We start from the raw sequence: 17,730 nt of genomic DNA, 5'->3' as shown, positions 1-17,730 counted from the left end.
TGTGGCGCAGCGGGCGCTGCCGCTGTCGCCGCTGTCGCCGTCGCCGCCGCCCGTCCCGTCGCGCCCCGCCCCGGCCGCGCCGTGCCCCCTCAGCGCTGCGCGGCGCCGCGAGGCCCCGCCCCTGCCGCGCGGCTCAGCCAATAGGAGCGGGGCGGCCCCCGCGGGCCGCGCGGTGATTGGCTGCGGCGGGGCGGGCGCGCGGCCCCGCGCTGGGTATTTGTGGGCGCGGCGCGGAGCGGCCGCAGAGCCGCGCTGGAGACCGGCGGGGCCGCCGCGCCCGACACTGCCCCGGCCGCTCGCCCCGCTCCTGCCTCCTGCTCCGGCCTCGCCTAAGTTCTTCCCTTTCCTCGTTTCGGAGATTTTTTTTGGTTTTCTTGTTTTTTTACTGTGTTTTTTGAATTTTTTTTTTTTAGCGTTTTTGTGCTGAGGAGAAGTAATAAAAAGGTTTTTTGCAGGTTTTTCGCGGTTCGTCTCCCCCTCCTCTCCGCAGCCGGTGGAGACTTCGCTTCTCCGAGCTTTTACTTTTTTTAACCTATCCCTGCCCATTAGCGCATAACTTTTTTTTTTTGGTTTTTTTTTTTTTTTTTTTTTGTTTTTTTTATCATTTTTTTCGCCCCCTTGTTCCCCCTCGGCCACTTTCTCGCATGAATCTCCTCGACCCTTTCATGAAAATGACAGAAGAACAGGACAAATGTATCTCCGACGCCCCCAGCCCCACCATGTCGGATGACTCCGCCGGCTCCCCCTGCCCCTCTGGATCCGGCTCGGACACGGAGAACACCAGACCCCAAGAAAACACTTTCCCTAAGGGAGACCCGGACCTGAAGAAGGAGAACGACGAGGACAAGTTCCCGGTGTGTATCCGGGAGGCGGTGAGCCAGGTGCTGAAGGGTTACGACTGGACGCTGGTGCCGATGCCCGTGCGGGTGAACGGCTCCAGCAAGAACAAACCGCACGTCAAGAGACCCATGAACGCCTTCATGGTGTGGGCGCAGGCGGCCCGCAGGAAGCTGGCGGATCAGTACCCGCACCTGCACAACGCCGAGCTCAGCAAGACCCTGGGCAAGCTCTGGAGGTGAGTGCGGGATGCCCGAGGGCTCCGCGGGATGCGGAGCGCACAGAGAGGGATGTTGCGAGCCCGCAGAACGCGCTGGAAAAAAAAACTTTTTTTGGCAGAGCGCAAAAAAACTTGTTCGGTGGAGAAGGCGGAATAGGAGGAGGTGGGGGGAAAGCAGGGAGAAGGCGTTCGCCTTGTGGTGGTGTTGGAAGCGCTTTCTGCTCCCTGAGCGATGCCCCCGGGGCTGCCGTTGTTTGTTTGCGCTGCCGTGCGGAGGAAATGATGGATTTGGGGGATTGCATCAGCTCGGGAGGGAGCGCGGGGCGATGCGGGGTGGGTGGCGCAGGGCCGGGTGGCCTCCGAGTGCCAGAATGAGGCGGGGAGGGGAAGAAAACGCGAGGCCAGTGAGTCACCTGGGCCACCGCGTCCTCGGGGACTGCGCCAGGGCCGGCGGGGGGGCATCCCAAAGGGCTGGAACGGGAGGGGAAAGCTGGCCCGGACAGGCGGGGATGTCCCCAAACCCCCCGGGGACAGCGACATGTGCCCGCAGAGTGGGGAGAGCGAGGGCTGGACCCCGCTGCAGCTCTGGTCCGGCCACCGAAGGAATGTGCGGGACAAAGAGGGTGACAACCACAGAGTGCTGGCGACAAGAGGGTGACAACCAGAATGTCCCGGACACGGGGTTCAGCTTGTAGGGGGGGGGCTTTGCGTCGCTCTTTTGGGGTGAACCAGGGGAGGGATCGGCACTGGTGCGCTCCCCTGAGCCACAAATGACCCCTCGCCCCCCGTGTGTCCCCCCAGGCTGCTGAACGAGAGCGAGAAGCGCCCGTTCGTGGAGGAGGCCGAGCGGCTGCGGGTGCAGCACAAGAAGGACCACCCCGACTACAAATACCAGCCCCGACGGAGGAAGTCGGTGAAGAACGGGCAGGCGGAGCAGGAGGAGGGCGCCGAGCAGACCCACATCTCCCCCAACGCCATCTTCAAGGCGCTGCAGGCGGACTCGCCCCAGTCCTCCTCCAGCATCAGCGAGGTGCACTCGCCCGGGGAGCACTCGGGTAGGTACCGCCGGGGATACGGCACTGCTGCCGAAACGGGGCTGCGGATGGCGCTGGGCGAGAGGGAGGGGAAGGAAAGAGCCAGGAATGGAGTGGGAACGGGGGGAAAGGAAGGACCCAGGAATGGAGTGAAAACTGGAGGAAAGACCCAGGGATGGAGTGGGGGTGGGGAGAAAGGAAAGACCCAGGAAATGGAGTTTCAGGAATGAAGTGAGAAGTGAAACAACTGCCCATGAGCTGTGCCCACAGGCTGGGCATGCAAATCCTCACCCCGGTGAGCCGCTGCCGCCACCTCCCTCTGTTTGCCTGTGGGAAACATGAACCCCTGCTTTTTAAAAACCGAAAAACCGCCCTGTGTCAGTTCGTGTCCCAGCTGACAGGGCTGGGCTCTGTGTCCCCCACACCCGCACATGTGCGTGACCCACGGAGCGCGGGTGACCCCCACGGCGTTGTCACCCTTGTCACACCTTCACCCGTGTCCTTGCTCCCCCAGGGCAGTCCCAGGGGCCCCCCACGCCCCCCACCACCCCCAAGACGGACCCGCAGCCCGGCAAGCAGGACCTGAAGCGGGAGGGCCGTGCGCTGGGCGAGGGCGGCCGGCAGCCGCCCCACATCGATTTCCGCGACGTGGACATCGGCGAGCTCAGCAGCGACGTCATCTCCAACATCGAGACCTTCGACGTCAACGAGTTCGACCAGTACCTGCCCCCCAACGGGCACCCCGGCCAGGTCACCTACACGGGCAGCTACGGCATCAGCGGCGCCGCGGGGACGTCGCCGGCCGCCGGCCACGTGTGGATGTCCAAGCAGCCGGCGTTGAGCGTGGAGCAGAGCCCTCAGCAGCCGCCCCAGCAGCAGCAACAGCAGCAAAGGACGCACATCAAGACGGAGCAGCTGAGCCCCAGCCACTACAGCGAGCAGCAGCAGCACTCCCCGCAACAGCAGCAACAGCAACAACAACAGCAGCAACAACTGAGCTACAGCTCCTTCAACCTGCAGCACTACAGCTCGTCCTACCCCAGCATCAGCCGCGCTCAGTACGAGTACGGCGAGCACCAGGGCGGCTCCTCCTCGGGTTCCTACTACAGCCACGCCGGGCAGGCTGGCAGCGGCCTTTATTCCACCTTCAGCTACATGAGCCCGGCGCAGAGGCCCATGTACACCCCGATCGCCGACAGCGCCGGCGTGCCCTCCATCCCGCAGACACACAGCCCCCAGCACTGGGAGCAGCCCGTCTACACGCAGCTCACCCGGCCCTGAGCCCACCCCAGGGCTGGAGGCACAGAGGAAAAAACACCTCCAGAAATAAACAAATTAATAATTAAAAAAAAAAAATATAAGCGCGAGAGAAAAAAAAAAAAAAAAACACACACACACAAAAAAAATCCCGCGATGATGATGATGATAATAATAAAAAAAAATGAAATGGGAAAAGCGCAGCAAGCAGCCGGTGGCCTCAGGCTGGTTGGGTGGTTTTCAAGTCTCATCTTAGCTTTGGAGATGCTCACGTGGAAGCTGGCGGGGTGGGGAGAGCGCCCTGAGCTTCCTGCACTTCTGTCCTCCAGGAGCCGCCCCCAGCCCCAAAATTTGGGACACACTTTGCCAAGGACTGGAACTGAACTCTGCTTCAGAGATTTGGGGGTTTTTATTCCGCCCAGCTGGCTCCTCCTTTGGACTTTTGTAATGATTTTTTTTTTTTTTTAGCAGTAATTACAAGATAAAAAAATTAAAAAATTAAAAAAAAAAAAGAAAAAAATGGGGGGGGGTTAAGAGAGAAAACTCAGAGTCCTCTGTGAGGAACATTCTCTATTTTAAATACTTTTAGTATGTACTGTGTATGATTCATTACCAATTGGAGGGGATTCATACCTATTTTTAGAGATTTTTTTTCCTTTTTTGAAATGCTCTTATTTTTCCAACAGCTTAAAAAAAATATAAAAAAGACACTTAGTGGAGCAGCCCTAGGTTTTCTTGCAGAGGTATTTTTGTATAGAGAAGTGTCTCTTTTTTTGCTCTAAAAATGAAACTAAACCAGCGTTGCTGTGCCCTGGGAGCCCAGCACTGGGGCAGGCACCAGCATGGGAGAGGCTTTATTTTTCTAACTCGTAGCAAAACCAGCCAGGAGGAGAACTTCACTTTATTTTTTAATAACCTCGAGCCTTAAAAGAAAATAATAATAATAAAAAAAAGAGGAATAATAAATAATAAAAAAAAATTAAAAATAAATCCATGGAGCAGCCCCCGAAGTGCTGCTGAGAAGCCTTAAAGTGATAATCAGCGGGCTGGGGGCTGAGCCCGACCCCTCCGGGCACCCCCTGCCCACCCCAGGGTGCCAAACCCGGCCTGGGCCACGTCACACACCCTTGACATTATTTATTTGGGGAGAGGAGCAGCTTTGAATCACCGTTCTCCTTTGGGTTTTGCTCCTTTCCGAAGCGTTGCGTTAGTTGGGAGCGTTGTCTGGAAGGTGACCGTGCCTGTTAAATTATGGTCTGAAACTGTAACCAGTCCTTTATTTATCTCTTCTCATTCCTTTTGGATTCCTTTTGGTTGTTGTTCTTGTTATTATTATAATTATAATTATTCTTTTTTTTTTTTTTTTTTTTTTTTTTGGGAATCTATGTCCTGAGTTTGTACAAACTTTTGTGCTCTTCCTTTTTTTGTTTGTTTGTTTGAGATTTTGTGGGGTTTTTTTTTTCTTTTTTTTTGCCTTCAAGGAGAAACTGGAAGAAGAAGAAAAAAAAAAAAAAGAAAAAAATAGAAAGGAAAAAAAAAAAAAAGATATTTGTACAAACTAAAGATTGCAAATGTAGCGGATCACTGAATCATTTGCCTTGTTTCCTGCCTCGGCTCTCTGGGACACACGAGCTCGTGCGAGAACGAGCCCCACACCCGGCCCTGCTGCAGGGCTGGCACCGTTTTAGCCTTCAAACCCCCCCAAAAAACTGCCTGGGAGAGCTGGAGGGGGGGACACTGAACTTTGGTGAAGCTGTGGCTGAACAGTTAAGGATTGCTTTTTAAAAAAGACAGCAGACTTTTTTTTTATTTAAAAAAAATGATATATTTGTTAACTTTTTTTTTTTTTTTTTGTTAGGGATTCAGTAGGAGAAAAAAAAATCTTAAAGCACTCTTATAATATGGCATCTTTCTATTTCTGTATAAAAGCAGATCTTTTTAAAGTATTTCTGTAACTTAAAAGACCTGTCCTTTAAATCATATTTTGTCTTTAGGTAAGTTTGGTTTGGTTTTGGTTGCAAGATCCTTCTCTTTGTGAAACTTACCTTTTTTTTTTTTTTTTTTTTGGTTGGTTTTTGGTTTTTTTTTTTTTTTGTTTGTTTGGTTTTTTTTGTTTGTTTTTTTTTGTATATTATTGTTTGCAATAAATATACATTGTATTAAAAGTTCCACCTGGGCCAGGTGTGGGATTTATTGTCAGGGGTTGTTATCAGGAGGTTTTTATCAGCCTCCAGGGAATGCTGCCGGGGTTTGGGCTCAGGGTTGGGATGTCCCTCCCCCTTTATCCCAAGCACAACCATCCCAGCAAAAGCAGAGCCAGGGAATAAATGGGAACAAATCCAGAGTGGTCAGGTCAGGGTGTGACCCCAAAAGGGACACCTGAGCTCCAGCTGTCCCCAATTCCTGCTGCCTCAACTCTCCCCTGGGGTGTCTGCTCGATTTTGGGGATGCTGAGCACAAGGTGAGGACAAAGGAGTTGACCTCAAAGCTTTGGGGGTTTTATTTAAAAACTGCTGAAACCCTCCCAAAAAGCCCCAAGTCCCCAGTGGCCCAGCAGGACCCGTGTCATCCTCAGGGACCAACGTCCCCTCCCCACGAGGGAACGCCCCCCCCGGCCCAGCCAAAAATCCATTAAACCCATCCCCAATCCATCCCAAATCCAGCCCTGCCCTGCTGCGGCTCTGGAGCAGCCCAGGCCAGGCTTTGTCACCTCCCCCAGCACTGGTGTCACCGCAGGAGGGACACCAACCATCCCTGGGGACACCAACCCTCCCTGGGGACACCAACCCTCCATGGGGACACCAGTCCCTCTTTGGGGACACCAACCCTTCCCTGGGGACACCAATCCCTCCATGGGGACACCAATCCCTCCTTAGGGACACCAACCCTTCCCTGGGGACACCAACCCTCCCTGGGGACACCAGTCCCTCTTTGGGGACACCAACCCTTCCCTGGGGACACCAATCCCTCCTTAGGGACACCAACCCTTCCCTGGGGACACCAACCCTCCCTGGGGACACCAGTCCCTCTTTGGGGACACCAATCCCTCTGTGGGACACCAACCCTTCCCTGGGGACACCAATCCCTCCATGGGGACACCAATCCCTCTTTAGGGACACCAATCCCTCTGTGGGGACACCAATCCCTCTTTAGGGACACAAATCCCTCTGTGGGGACACCAATCCCTCCATGGGGACACCAACCCTCCCTGGGGACACCAGTTCCTCCTTGGGGTCACCAATCCCTCCATGGGGACACCAATCCTTCCCTGGGGACACCAACCCCTGCAGTGTTCCCTGCCAGGCCGCAGATCCCAGCTGGGAATGTCCCAATGTGTCCCAAATTCCTGCAGCTGGAGTGGGGCTGCTCTGGGACACCCCGAGAGAGCAGAGCCAAGGAATCAACGGGATTGGAGATGGATAAATCCAGTCTGGGCAGGTCAGGGCTGTGACCCCAAAGGGGACACCTGAGCTGTCCCCAACCCCTGGCCCTGCTCTGTCCTGTCCCATCCAGGCCCCAGCTCCAGGGATCAGAGGGAGATTTGATCCCCCCTGGGATCTTTTCCCGGCTGGAAAACCCCCTGTGCCAACCCCAGAGTAACCACAGCTCCCTCCCAGCCCCACCACAACCCTGCACACCTCCGCTGAGCCTTTGACCCCCGAGCAGGGCACCCGGCGGGTTCATTAACTCGCAGCACTAATTGGGGTCAGTGTCACTCGGCTGTGCTGGGCGGGAACTCTTTGATGGCAGAGGTTTCTCCTCCCCTGCCCCACTCGGACTTCGCCCGATGGGGATAAAGGAACACAGAACTCCGGGCTTTAGGGTGAGGAAGGAGCTCGGGGCAGAGCTCAGGGCCACCAACAATCCCCTAAGGCAGAAAAGGTCTGGGCAGCGCTGGGGTGGGGTGGGACGGGCTGGAGATGGGCCCCAAATCACGACAAGGCACTGCCTGAACCTCCGGCCAAGGAGGGATCGGTGTCATCCCACGGCGGTGGCAGATCCCGCCGGGATCCCGCAGGATCGGGCGGAGCTGAGGCCGGCACAGCCCCGGGACATTGCTGTCCCAGCCCAGCCGTGCCCTGCTGCCCTCTGCCCGCTTCCCAGAGCCGGACACATCCCGGGGGTTTGTTCCTCCCCAAAACCCCAAAAGAGCGAAGCCGGTCCTGCTCTGTTCGCCCTTGAGCTGGGAATGGGTTTGGGCTCCGCTGGACACGGGGCAGCCCCAAGGAAGGGAAAGGCTGGAAAATCTGCCCCGAAAGCAGAGCAGGGACATCGGGAGCCCAGGGAACTCCGGCAATGCTGCGGGGCAGGTCTGAGAGGCAGCGCTGCGGGTTTGGGGAGCACCGGCAGAGCCCCCCCAAATTCCTGCCCAAAATCAGGATAAGGGATGGGCAGGGCGAGGCTGAGCCCTGCTCCGAGCCCTCCTGCAGTGCCGGCAGGAGTTGGGGTTATTTTTCCATCAGTTCTGGAGGGGAAATGAGCGCTGATAAAAACCAAACAAAAGAAGGAGAAAGTTTCCGAGCAGCCCCAGGGGACAGCCCGGCTTTCCGGGCTCCGTGTCAGCTGCTCCCTTTGGCAACTGCCATTTGCATTTTATTTTTTAATTTATTTTTTTTTTTTCTCCAGCCGGCTGCTGGTGCTGACATCTCCTCGCGGGGAGGAGGAGAGCGCAGGATCCCGGGATCTTTGGGGATGCAGAACCCGGGATGTGCCCCGCTCTCCCCCTGCCCTGCCCAGCGCCGCTCCCCGCAGGCAGCAGGGGATTTCCAGGGAAAAGCGAAAGCAGCCGGGTTTCCCCACAGTTTAGGGGTTGTTTCCCTCGGGATCACGCTCAGCCCCCGGCGGGGAAATGGTTTAGGAACGAAAGGACAAACCCCAATCCCTTTTCTCCGCCCATTTGGGTTAAAATGTTCGGATTTCGCGTTGCAAAGATGGGAAAAGTGGGGGACAGAGAACTCGGGGCACGAACGGGAGAGGACACCAAAGATAAAAGCTGAGGCAGCTCCAGCACAACCCAGCTGGGAACGAGGATCAGACGGGATTGGGACAGCTCAGAGCTCGGGAAAGGGCTGCAGGACACAGGGCCACTGCTGTCCCCAATGCCATCCGCAGCTGCCACCTGGATCGCCACAGCAACAGCGGGAGGGGAGGAGAAGGCTCCCCAAAACCCATCGTGTTCTCCCCACGAGGCAAAGCCCTCCCCAGAGCAGCGTGAACCCCTCTGGAGCAGGGATGGCTCATCCCCGCGGCTGCCCCCACATCAAGCTCCAAGTCATCCCACAGATTCCCAAAATTGCCAGGATTTTTGGGATCCCATATCCCAATTTTAGAGGAAAAGCTCCTTGGGGATCTGGACCTTCCCCAGTCCACATCTCTCACCCAAAATCCCAATTTTCAGGGGAAAATCCTGTGAAGATTTGGACCCCGGAGGGTACAGATTCCCCCTCCCAAAATCCCAAATTCAAACCCCATGGGGATCTTCACCCTCCGAGCTCCAGACCCGCCTCCCAAAATCCCAATTTCAGGGGCTGCTGAGCCCCCACCCCAGAGCTCCTCCCGGCTGGGGAGGATTTAACCCTCAGTCCCCGAGGTGACAGCTCAGGTAGGACAGAGTTTCTGTCCCCTCCCACATGTGTCAGAAGGAGAAAAAAAAAAAAAAAAAAAAAAAAAAAAAAAAAAAAAAAAAGGCAGTTTTACATCTGATTTTCCTGCTGCCAGCGCGGGGATTAATTACACACCTCGTCTGGGCAAAGCCCGGCTATCACCACGCAGAGTCTCGCTCCATAAATTTCCAACTGCTAATAATAAGGCTGGACAGGAGTTTTAAAGCTTCAGTAGACAGTTTACAATTAACCTACTCCTGTCAGCTGGAAAATCACCTTAAAATGGGATTCCAGTTCACGTCGGACTCGCTGCGAGTGAGAGTTTCGCTTTTGGAGAGTGAGAAACCGCCCTGGAAAGGGAAACTGCGGGGAAGGCACCGGGGGCACTCGGAGCTCAGAGCTGACCTGGATTTCTCTCAATACCGGGGCAGAATTCACCTGGTGTCCCACGGGACTGCCAGCCCGCCGCTTGGCACCTGGAAATCAGCTCCGGGAGTTTTCCAGGCTCATCCCCAGCACGATTTTGCTCTGGATTCAGCAGTTGAGGGAGAGGAAAACGCGGATTTTGGAGCCCCAAACTCCCAGAGATGCCCAAGGAATGGCAAATACAGCACAGGATGCACTCATCTCACCAGCCCCGGGTTTCCTGATTGCCCACAGGGGGTTTTTTCCAAGCTGGGAGGTGAATTCCATCAGTTGGATCCATCACCGCTGTGGTCATCTCCCGGCTGGGCCAGGACATCCCTGAGCTCAGGGCGGATGTCTGACACCCTCTGCTCCTTCTTTTAGCGACTCCCTCACAACTTTTAAAGATAAAAATCATCCTAAAAGGAAAATATGGGCTTTTACTGCCGGGTTGGGGGGGCTCTGGAATAGAATTCCCAGAGAATTCCCAGGGGCTGCCCCTGGATCCCTGGCACAGGGGAAGGTGTCCCTGCTCATGGCAGGGATGGGAATGGATGCGATTTCAGCTCCTTTCCCACCCCAACAATTCCATGATTCCATTCAGGGAACCTTGGGGATCCAAACCTTCCTCTTCATCCCTCATCTTCACCCCGAGGTGAAGCTTCCCGAAACACCTTTAATTTTTTTTTTTTTTTTAAAAAAAAAGCCCCGAGAACAAATTCCATCAGCGAGAAGCCACTTGGGCACGGCGAGGGGAGGGGAAGCGAGGAGCCGCCCCGTCATTTTGTGTGATTAAAAGGCAAATTTTATTCCTGGAGAAACTTGGAAGCAAATGTGGCGTTGCCATGGTTTCACACCCACTGGCTGGAAATGACAATATTAGCAGGGTGACCTGGTAATTAGAAACTGTGCCCCCAGGTCAGGCTGCGGAGAAAATAAAGAGAGATTAGGGCGTGCTAAAGACACCGCATAATGCTGCGGGCTCCTGCGCTCCCCACCTTTTATAAGCGGCCCATTTAAATGCAGATTCTGACTTTCCACCTGGGGCTGCTAATCTGTCTCACAGCCAGATCAAACAATGGGGCAGCGCTCCGCACTGTGGGGCCGGGCTGCTTTGGGGGCTCGGGCTGTCATCGGCTCCCCCCGAGCTGCCTGTCCCCCTTTTCTCCAGGGAAAAGCCCGAGGTTTGCGGTCGCAGATGATTTTTTTTTTGTTGGAGGGGTTTTTGTGTGTGTGTTTGTGTCCTCCTCTCGCACCCCGAAATTCCAATGAGTTGGAGGGAAACGGGTTCAGATTTTCATCCTCGTCTTCCCCAAAATTCCCGGGATTTGGAGCAAATCCGGCTCAGATTTTTCTCTTCCTCTCGCATTCCGAAACTTCAGTGACTTGGAGCACATCAGGTTCAGATTTTCATCCTCATCTTCCACCCCAAACTCCAAGAATTTGGAGCAGATCAGGCTCAGATTTTCATCCTCCTTTCCCCAAATTTCACTGACCTGAAGCAACCAAGGCTCGGATTTCCATCCTCTTCTCCTTCCCCCCAAACCCCAATAATTCCAAGGCTCAGATTTCCATCCTCATCTTCCTCCAAACTTCAACGATTTGGAGCCACCTCCCAAGGGGTGACCGCTTTTTCCACCTAGAAACTCCTCCTGATGTCCAACCTGGACCTCGAGTCCCTTTCCTTTTGTCCTGACATTCCTGGGAGCAGATCCTGACCCACCCCTGGCTCTCCTGTCAGGGACTTGTGCAGAGCCACAAGGTCCCCCCTGAGCCTCCTTTTCTCCAGCCTCAGCCCCTCCAAATGCCCGAGGAATCCCAGGAAAGACTCCCCAGACTCTGCCCATGGAAAAAAACCTTGGGAAAAGCAGCTCCGGCTGTTTCCAGCTGTGTTTTCCCTGGTGGCAGCAGGTGGGGACTGTCCTCAGAGGGGAAAAAACGCGAATTGATGCGGCAGGCCCTTAAAACCCATGCGGATTTAAAGGGTCACTCGCAGTGTCACCACAGGCAGGTGACATCGGCGGCGCCCGGAGGGAACGGCCGGAGCTGCTGGGAGCCTCACCTGGCCCTCGAATGCTCTTCACCTTGGTCAAGAGCATTTCAGGGAGCGCCGGTCCCAGCCCTGCCCCGGCCCCGGCAGGTGTCAGGTGCCGCAGGACCCGCTCCTGCGACAGAATTTGGAATTTTATCCTCTTCCCTAAAGGTGCCAAAGCCGAGGGCTCGGCGCTCAGCCTGGGATGAAACATGTAAAATCTGAGGTTTGGGTGCCGTTCTCCCCTCCCGGGATGGATTTTGTGGCTTTTATAGTCCTGGGAATCTCAGCTCGGCTCCCTCCAAACTTTCCCAATTCCCAAATATTCCCAATTCCAGAGCCGCCTCAACCTTTCAAAAAGAGGAGAGAAAAAGGGGGGAATAACCCCCAGGAGATTCGGGAGGGTATGATGGATGGAGAACGCTGCCCTGCTCTCCTTCATCCCCGAGCACGGGAGGGGAAAACTGGGAAAGGATCCTGGGGAAACCCTAAAGCCGGGATTGCTCTGCCAGCAGCGCTGGCGGGAGAAAAGAGGCCAGTGGAATGCTGGAGGCACCGGGATTTGGGGAAGAGCGAGGCTGGATCCCTTCCCGTGCCCACCTCTGGTACTCGGGCAGGGCCGAGCTCCTCCGTGCCTCAGTTTCCCCCGCGCCGCACAAACAATTCCTGGGACTCCTGCAAAACCCGTTTGGCACTGCCCTGAAGAGCTGATTTTGGTCACTTTACCCCTCCAGGCAGCACAGATACTGCGAAATTACCTCCTCCATTAAAAAAAAATAAGCCGAACCTGAACTTTTATCAGCTCCATGCCGAGCCCCTCCGCCACCCCCCGCTCCTCCTCCCTGCCCCGACCTGTCATGGTTTATTTTGTTTGGGTGGATTTTCTTTCTCCTTCTCCCCCCTTTCTCCTCCTCGCCTCCTTTCCCCGGGCCAAACAGAGCCTTTTTCCCATGGCGATGGGGCTCATTAGCATCCTTGTGCATAATTAGGGCGGCGGGCATTGTCATGCAGAGCAGCCTCGGATGACAACACTTGAGCCCGGGACGACGCAGGAACGCCGCGAGCGAGTTTCTCACACTGGTTTTAGCCAAGGCGAGCCCGGGCTTGGAGATTTTAATTAATTAATTAATGGGCCCTGGGCTTTTCCCCCTCCCCGGCAGCTCCTCGCATCTCTCCGGCCGCGGGATTCGGTTGTTTTGTTGGTTTGGGTTTGTTTTGGGGTTTTTTTGTGGAATTTTGGGATGGTTTTGGGGTCGGGAAGGATCTTGAGGCTCATCGTGTGTCCTCCTCTCCCGCCCCGAAATTCCAGGGATTTGGAGCTAAACAGGCTCAGATTTTCATCCTCCACTCGCACCCCAAAACTTCAATGACTTGGAGCACATCAGGCTCAGATTTTCATCTTCATCCTCCCCAAAACTCCAAGAATTTGGAGCAGATCAGGCTCAGCTTTTCATCCTCCTTTCCCCAAATTTCACTGACCTGAAGCAACCAAGGCTCGGATTTCCATCCTCCTCTCCTTCCCCTGGATTTCACCGATTTGGAGCAAATCACGTTCCGATTTTCATCCTCCTCTCGCACCCCGAAACTTCGATGACTTGGAGCAAACCAGGCTCAGATTTCCTGGCCTTGGACACTTCCAGGGATGGGGCAGCCACGGGGTCACCTGTGCCGGGCCATCCCAGGGGAGGATTCCTTCCGTGGAATACTTTTAAACTCAATAAAATCAATTAAAACCCCACCCCGGGCGGCCTCAGGGCGGAGGGACAGGACAGGGCCATCGGGGGACCCTGGGGACATCTGGGCAGGGACAGGACAGGGCCACCAGGACACCCTGGGGACACTGGGCAGGGACAGGGCCATCGGGGGACCCTGGGGACAGCTCTGCAGGGACAGTCACTGCAGGGAGGGAGCACAGCCAGAACCACCCCAGGATTCTGCCCCTCCCTGCTCCAGCCCTTGCTGTGTCCAGGAGAATCCTGGAAAACTCCCCAATCCTCCAAGAGCCTTTTCCAGGACAGGAGATCACTGATCCCTCTGGCAGCTCCTGGAATTTTAGGAGGGTTTTTTGGTTTGGGTTTTGTTTTTTGGTTTTGTTTTTGTTTTTTTGTGTTTTTGTTTTTTTGTTTTTGTTTTTTTTTTTTTTTTTTTGGTTCTCCTTCCCCAAAGTTTCCTGCCTGGGAAGGGATTTTGCAGCAGGGCAAAAATCAGTTCGGGTTTGGGCTGGGTGCCTCAAAGGAACCACAGAAAAACTCTCCCAATCTCAGCTGCTCCCTGCTCCACTCCTCCTGCAAAGTGAAAGAATAACCCGGGGAAATTAAATATTCCCTAAAGCTGGAGCTGCAGTGCCCGGTAATGTTCAGCAGCTCAGGAAAACAAGTTTTTTTTCTTGTTTAGACTTTCTCCTAATTCATATTTCATCCGGGCCTCCCCTAATCCAGACTCAATCCATCTTCTCTCCTGTTTGTTTTCTCTCCCCCCTCCCTTTTTTCCTTTTTTTTTTTTTTTTTTTTTTTCTTTTAACCTGTTTAATCCTTTTAAGTTCAAGGATTTGAAAAGCAAATACTATAAAAGATGAAAGGTGCGTTGGAGGAAATCAACTTTGATAAGAGGCTTTTATGGCTTGTAAACCTTATTCCGGCCCTTGGGCTTGAAAGGCAGCACTAATTTTTTAAGAGCTTTCTGCAAGCCTCACGTCGGGCTTCAAAAAAAAGAAAAAAAAACCAAAAGTAAAAAAAATCCTGTTCCAGCCTAAAAAAATATGGGGCTCAGGAGCTTTCACAAATTTGGGTGACCACAGCACAAATCTGGATTTTTTAGGAACTCGAGAAACAGCTAAAAAAAAAAAAAAAAAAAATAGAGAGAGAGAAAATATATATATATTAAATATTAGGATTCATAATCCTGAATTAATTGCTTGGTGTTCTCCTTAAAGCTTCACACCTGCAGCAGCCCCAGCCACCACCCCACACCTGGACTTTTACACGCGCCAGGAGCAGACAGAGCAGCTTTAAAATGAAAAGAGAACCCCACGAACCAATTGGGATGGGGAGCAGCAGCCCCGAACAAACCGCTGGTGTGATGTTCTCCTCAAAGCCCTGCACCTGCAGCAGCCCCAGCCACCGCCCCACAGCTCCCCTGGGCAGGGAAAAGCGGCTCTGAGAGGGTTAAAGAGCCCAGTCCCAGCTCCTGGCCAGGCTCCAGCTTCTCCTCTGGGCCTTTTCCCATTTATTCTCCTTATTTTGGGGTGGGTTTTGTCCCTGAAAAGGCAAAAGCTGTTTGCAAACACTGCAGTGGGGCAGTTGGCACCTCTGGAAAATGCTCCCTGAGCTGCCAAAAAAAAGTGTTTTTATCACCCGACCTTGTCTCTGCGGCAGAGCTGCAAAGGCAGGGGACAAATCCCGTCCGTCCCCAAAGGACAGCAGAGCCCCAGTTCCACCCCGGCTGAAAAAGTGCCAGTAAATAACAAAAATCCCGGGAATAATCAGGGGAGAAGGGCTGAGGATGTCTCCAGGGCCGTGTGGAGCTGAGTTATCTCGGCCAAGGCGTTTCCAAGCGGTTTTTTTTGCAGCCCAGATGTCAGGTGTTGTCCTCAGGACCCGGTCCAGGGCCAGGCTGCCTCCTCTGGGGAGGGCTGTGGTTTCACAGCTAAAAAATCCCCGATTTTGGGGTAATTCCCACCTGGGCAGCGCTTTGGGGGAGCTGCGGCTGTGCCCAGAGAGGTGACACACGGGGATTTGGGATGCAGACCTGTCCCAAACCCCAAACTCCAAACCCCAAACCCACGGAACCACGGGGAGATGAGCTGGGAACAAAAATCAGCCTCCCCTCACGAGACAAACCTTCAAAACTATATCTTTAATACAAAATCTTTAATACTAAATCCTTAATACTAAAGAAAGTCTTTAACATTCAAGGAAACGTCGTTTCCCGAAATCCAACTTGGCAAATCCAACTTCTTCATCTTCAAACATCGTCCTTTGGGATTGCAGCCTGGAGTCCCCGTTTCCCAGGAGGAGGAGGAGGAGGAGGAGGAGGAGGAAGCACAACTGTTGTGCTCAGCGCCGTGCTCACACCCCTCCCAAGGAGCCGGCAACATTTGGCCACCAGAGCTGCTCCCTGTTTGTTTTGGGAGGACCAGGGATTGCTCAACAGCTGCTGGGGGAGGCCTGGTTAGCCAAAAAAAAAAAAAATAATAATAATAATAAAAATAATTATAATAATAACTCCCCACCCCAGCACATCTCCAGGGAAACCCGAGTGGTTTTTCCACTCCTTGCTGTGTCACCGGCAGAGCACCGGGGGACTCCGAGCAGCCCCACGGGAATGGGGTGAGGAGGAGGAGGAGGAGTTGGGAGGACAGAGGAAAGGTGACATGTTGAAGCCCTGGGCACTGAGAATTTCAGCCTTTCTGTGCTCACAGGCACTGACCCCCAGGCAAACTCTGCATTGACCTGAGGCCGTGGAAAAGGCTCCCAAAATTCAATAACAGAAGGAGAATTGTGGGTGTGGGGTTTGGATAGAAGTGTGTGATGTCACAGGGGGGAAACTCAGAGTTTAAGGGTTTAGAATCCAGTAATATAGAGATAAAGCAAGATGGAGGATTGAGGGCAGAGGCTGAGTCCTTCTTTTTCACCTTCTCCTTCACGGCTCTGGGTGGGATTTTGTAATTGGGTAGGAAAATCCACATTGTGGGACAGGGGTGGCTGGTTATTGGGTTAAAAGTCAAAATAATTGAGGTGTCATTTCTTAATTGGACAATTTGTGCTTAAAATACATTGTAGAGAAAGAGAGAGAGAGATGGGGGCTCCATTTTTAGTCTGTCAGCCAGAAGTGCTGCCAAACTCAGGGTTTGTGAGACTGTAACAGAGATAAGGATTAATAAACCCCTGAGTCTGAACAAGAAACACCATCTCGAGCATTTAATCCCAACTCTGTCCGGAAAAAGAAGATAAAAAAGCCACAGTGACACAACGGGTGGCCAGGGCTCAGGCACAGCTGAATTTCTAAGGTCTGAACGGCCGGAGGAGGAGGAGGAGGAGGAGGAGGAGGAGGAGGAGGAGGAGGAGGAGGAGGAGGAGGAACTTCCCCAAAAATCTGTTTGCAATCAAAAGGAGCATCCCGGAGGAGGGGCTGCCCAGGCACCTCCAGCCATGTGGGAAGGGCCAGGCCAAGGGATGGGGCAGGACAGACCCCAGCCCGGAGCCCCAGTGGGACCAGGAATTCCACACCAGTGGCACGGAGGGATGAGAAGAGCTCGTCACAAACCCTTCAAACCTTCTCTGCTTCAAATATTTTGGGAGACGATCTTAATTAGATCAGATTTTTTAGATGTATTTGAAGCAGTTGATGGGCCTGTCCTACCTAAAAATCAGGCTGGAGTGCACGAGGTGCAGTGTCCTTGTCCTCCCAGGGGCTTCCCACCCCAACACCGGTCCCTGGAGCCACCTGGCCCCACAGATGACACCTTGTCACCCAGGGGAAGGATCAAAAATGGGATTTGCAGTTTCCCACAGTGGCAGGAGAGGACGAAACCTCCTCCTCTCCTGTGGCGCTGTGACGTCATCGTTGTCACCTTCCACCAAAGCAGGGACTGGGTGTCTGCAGGGCCACCAAACCTTTCTGGGCTGGCTTTAGGGGGAGCCCCAGACCCCCTGAGGATCAGAGTCACCCCACAGACCCCCACAGGTCCTCCCATGAAGGTCCCACCTGAGCCTCTCCCTCCTCTGCTCCAAACCCCGGAGCTGCCTCAGCTGGGACAGGGCAGTGCCCCAGCCCCTGCTCGACTTTTGGGGTGGGACCAGGTCAGGATGGGACTGGGATAGGGTGGGGACAGGGTCAGGGTCAGGATCAAGATCTCCCATCCCACCCCATTCCCCCCCGGCTGCACAGACCCCACACAGGAACCAGCCCCACGCCCTGGGCAGAGCCTTGTGCCAACCCAAACTCCCCGGAACCAGGCCCCAGACACTTCCAAGGTTTTAGGCAGGAAATAATGAGCCTTTTCCCCTAAATGAAAACCCTTTCCTTCCCCTCTCCAGCACAGCAGGACCTCTACTATCCCCAGCCTGATAAATAAAAGGCGCTCTCCTGGATTTCCGTAGGTACCCTGAGCATCTTTTAAAATGTCCTTTTAACGAGCACAACTTCCCAAAGGCTGGAGTTCCACCCCTAACCCTCTCCAGGGAGGTGCAGAACTCCTAAATACAAAAAAAAAAAAAAAAAACCAAAAATTAGGATTTTTGCAGCGCAATCCTGAAGCAGCTCCGCGGGCTCCCGGAGGGATGAGGAGCAATCTCGGGGTCATTAACTGCATCCTGCTGGCCCACCTCTGCCCCCCAAAGC

The 17,730-nt window shown here is 54.1% G+C and overlaps 1 protein-coding gene across 1 annotated transcript; it reads left to right on the top strand.

The window, feature by feature from the left end:
- The first annotated feature begins 552 nt into the window (after positions 1-552).
- On the top strand, positions 553-3,378 carry SOX9 (SRY-box transcription factor 9). The gene is made up of 3 exons (XM_066332325.1): positions 553-1,075; positions 1,859-2,112; positions 2,606-3,378. The coding sequence occupies exons 1-3, from the start codon at positions 645-647 to the stop codon at positions 3,370-3,372; spliced, it is 1,452 nt and encodes a 483-aa protein (XP_066188422.1). The 5' UTR covers positions 553-644; the 3' UTR covers positions 3,373-3,378.
- Positions 3,379-17,730: the final 14,352 nt, after the last annotated feature.

Source organism: Sylvia atricapilla, chromosome 18, assembly GCF_009819655.1.
Source record: "Sylvia atricapilla isolate bSylAtr1 chromosome 18, bSylAtr1.pri, whole genome shotgun sequence".
NCBI lineage: Eukaryota > Metazoa > Chordata > Aves > Passeriformes > Sylviidae > Sylvia > Sylvia atricapilla.
This window is presented reverse-complemented; position numbering and strand designations above follow the sequence as displayed.

Excerpts from the sequence above, each read along its gene's own strand:
- SOX9 (XM_066332325.1), top strand. The coding sequence starts at position 645 with ATGAATCTCCTCGACCCTTTCATGAAAATGACAGAAGAACAGGACAAA. Across the intron at positions 1,076-1,858 it reads ACCCTGGGCAAGCTCTGGAG|GCTGCTGAACGAGAGCGAGA; the intron begins GTGAGTGCGGGA and ends GTGTCCCCCCAG. Across the intron at positions 2,113-2,605 it reads CTCGCCCGGGGAGCACTCGG|GGCAGTCCCAGGGGCCCCCC; the intron begins GTAGGTACCGCC and ends TTGCTCCCCCAG.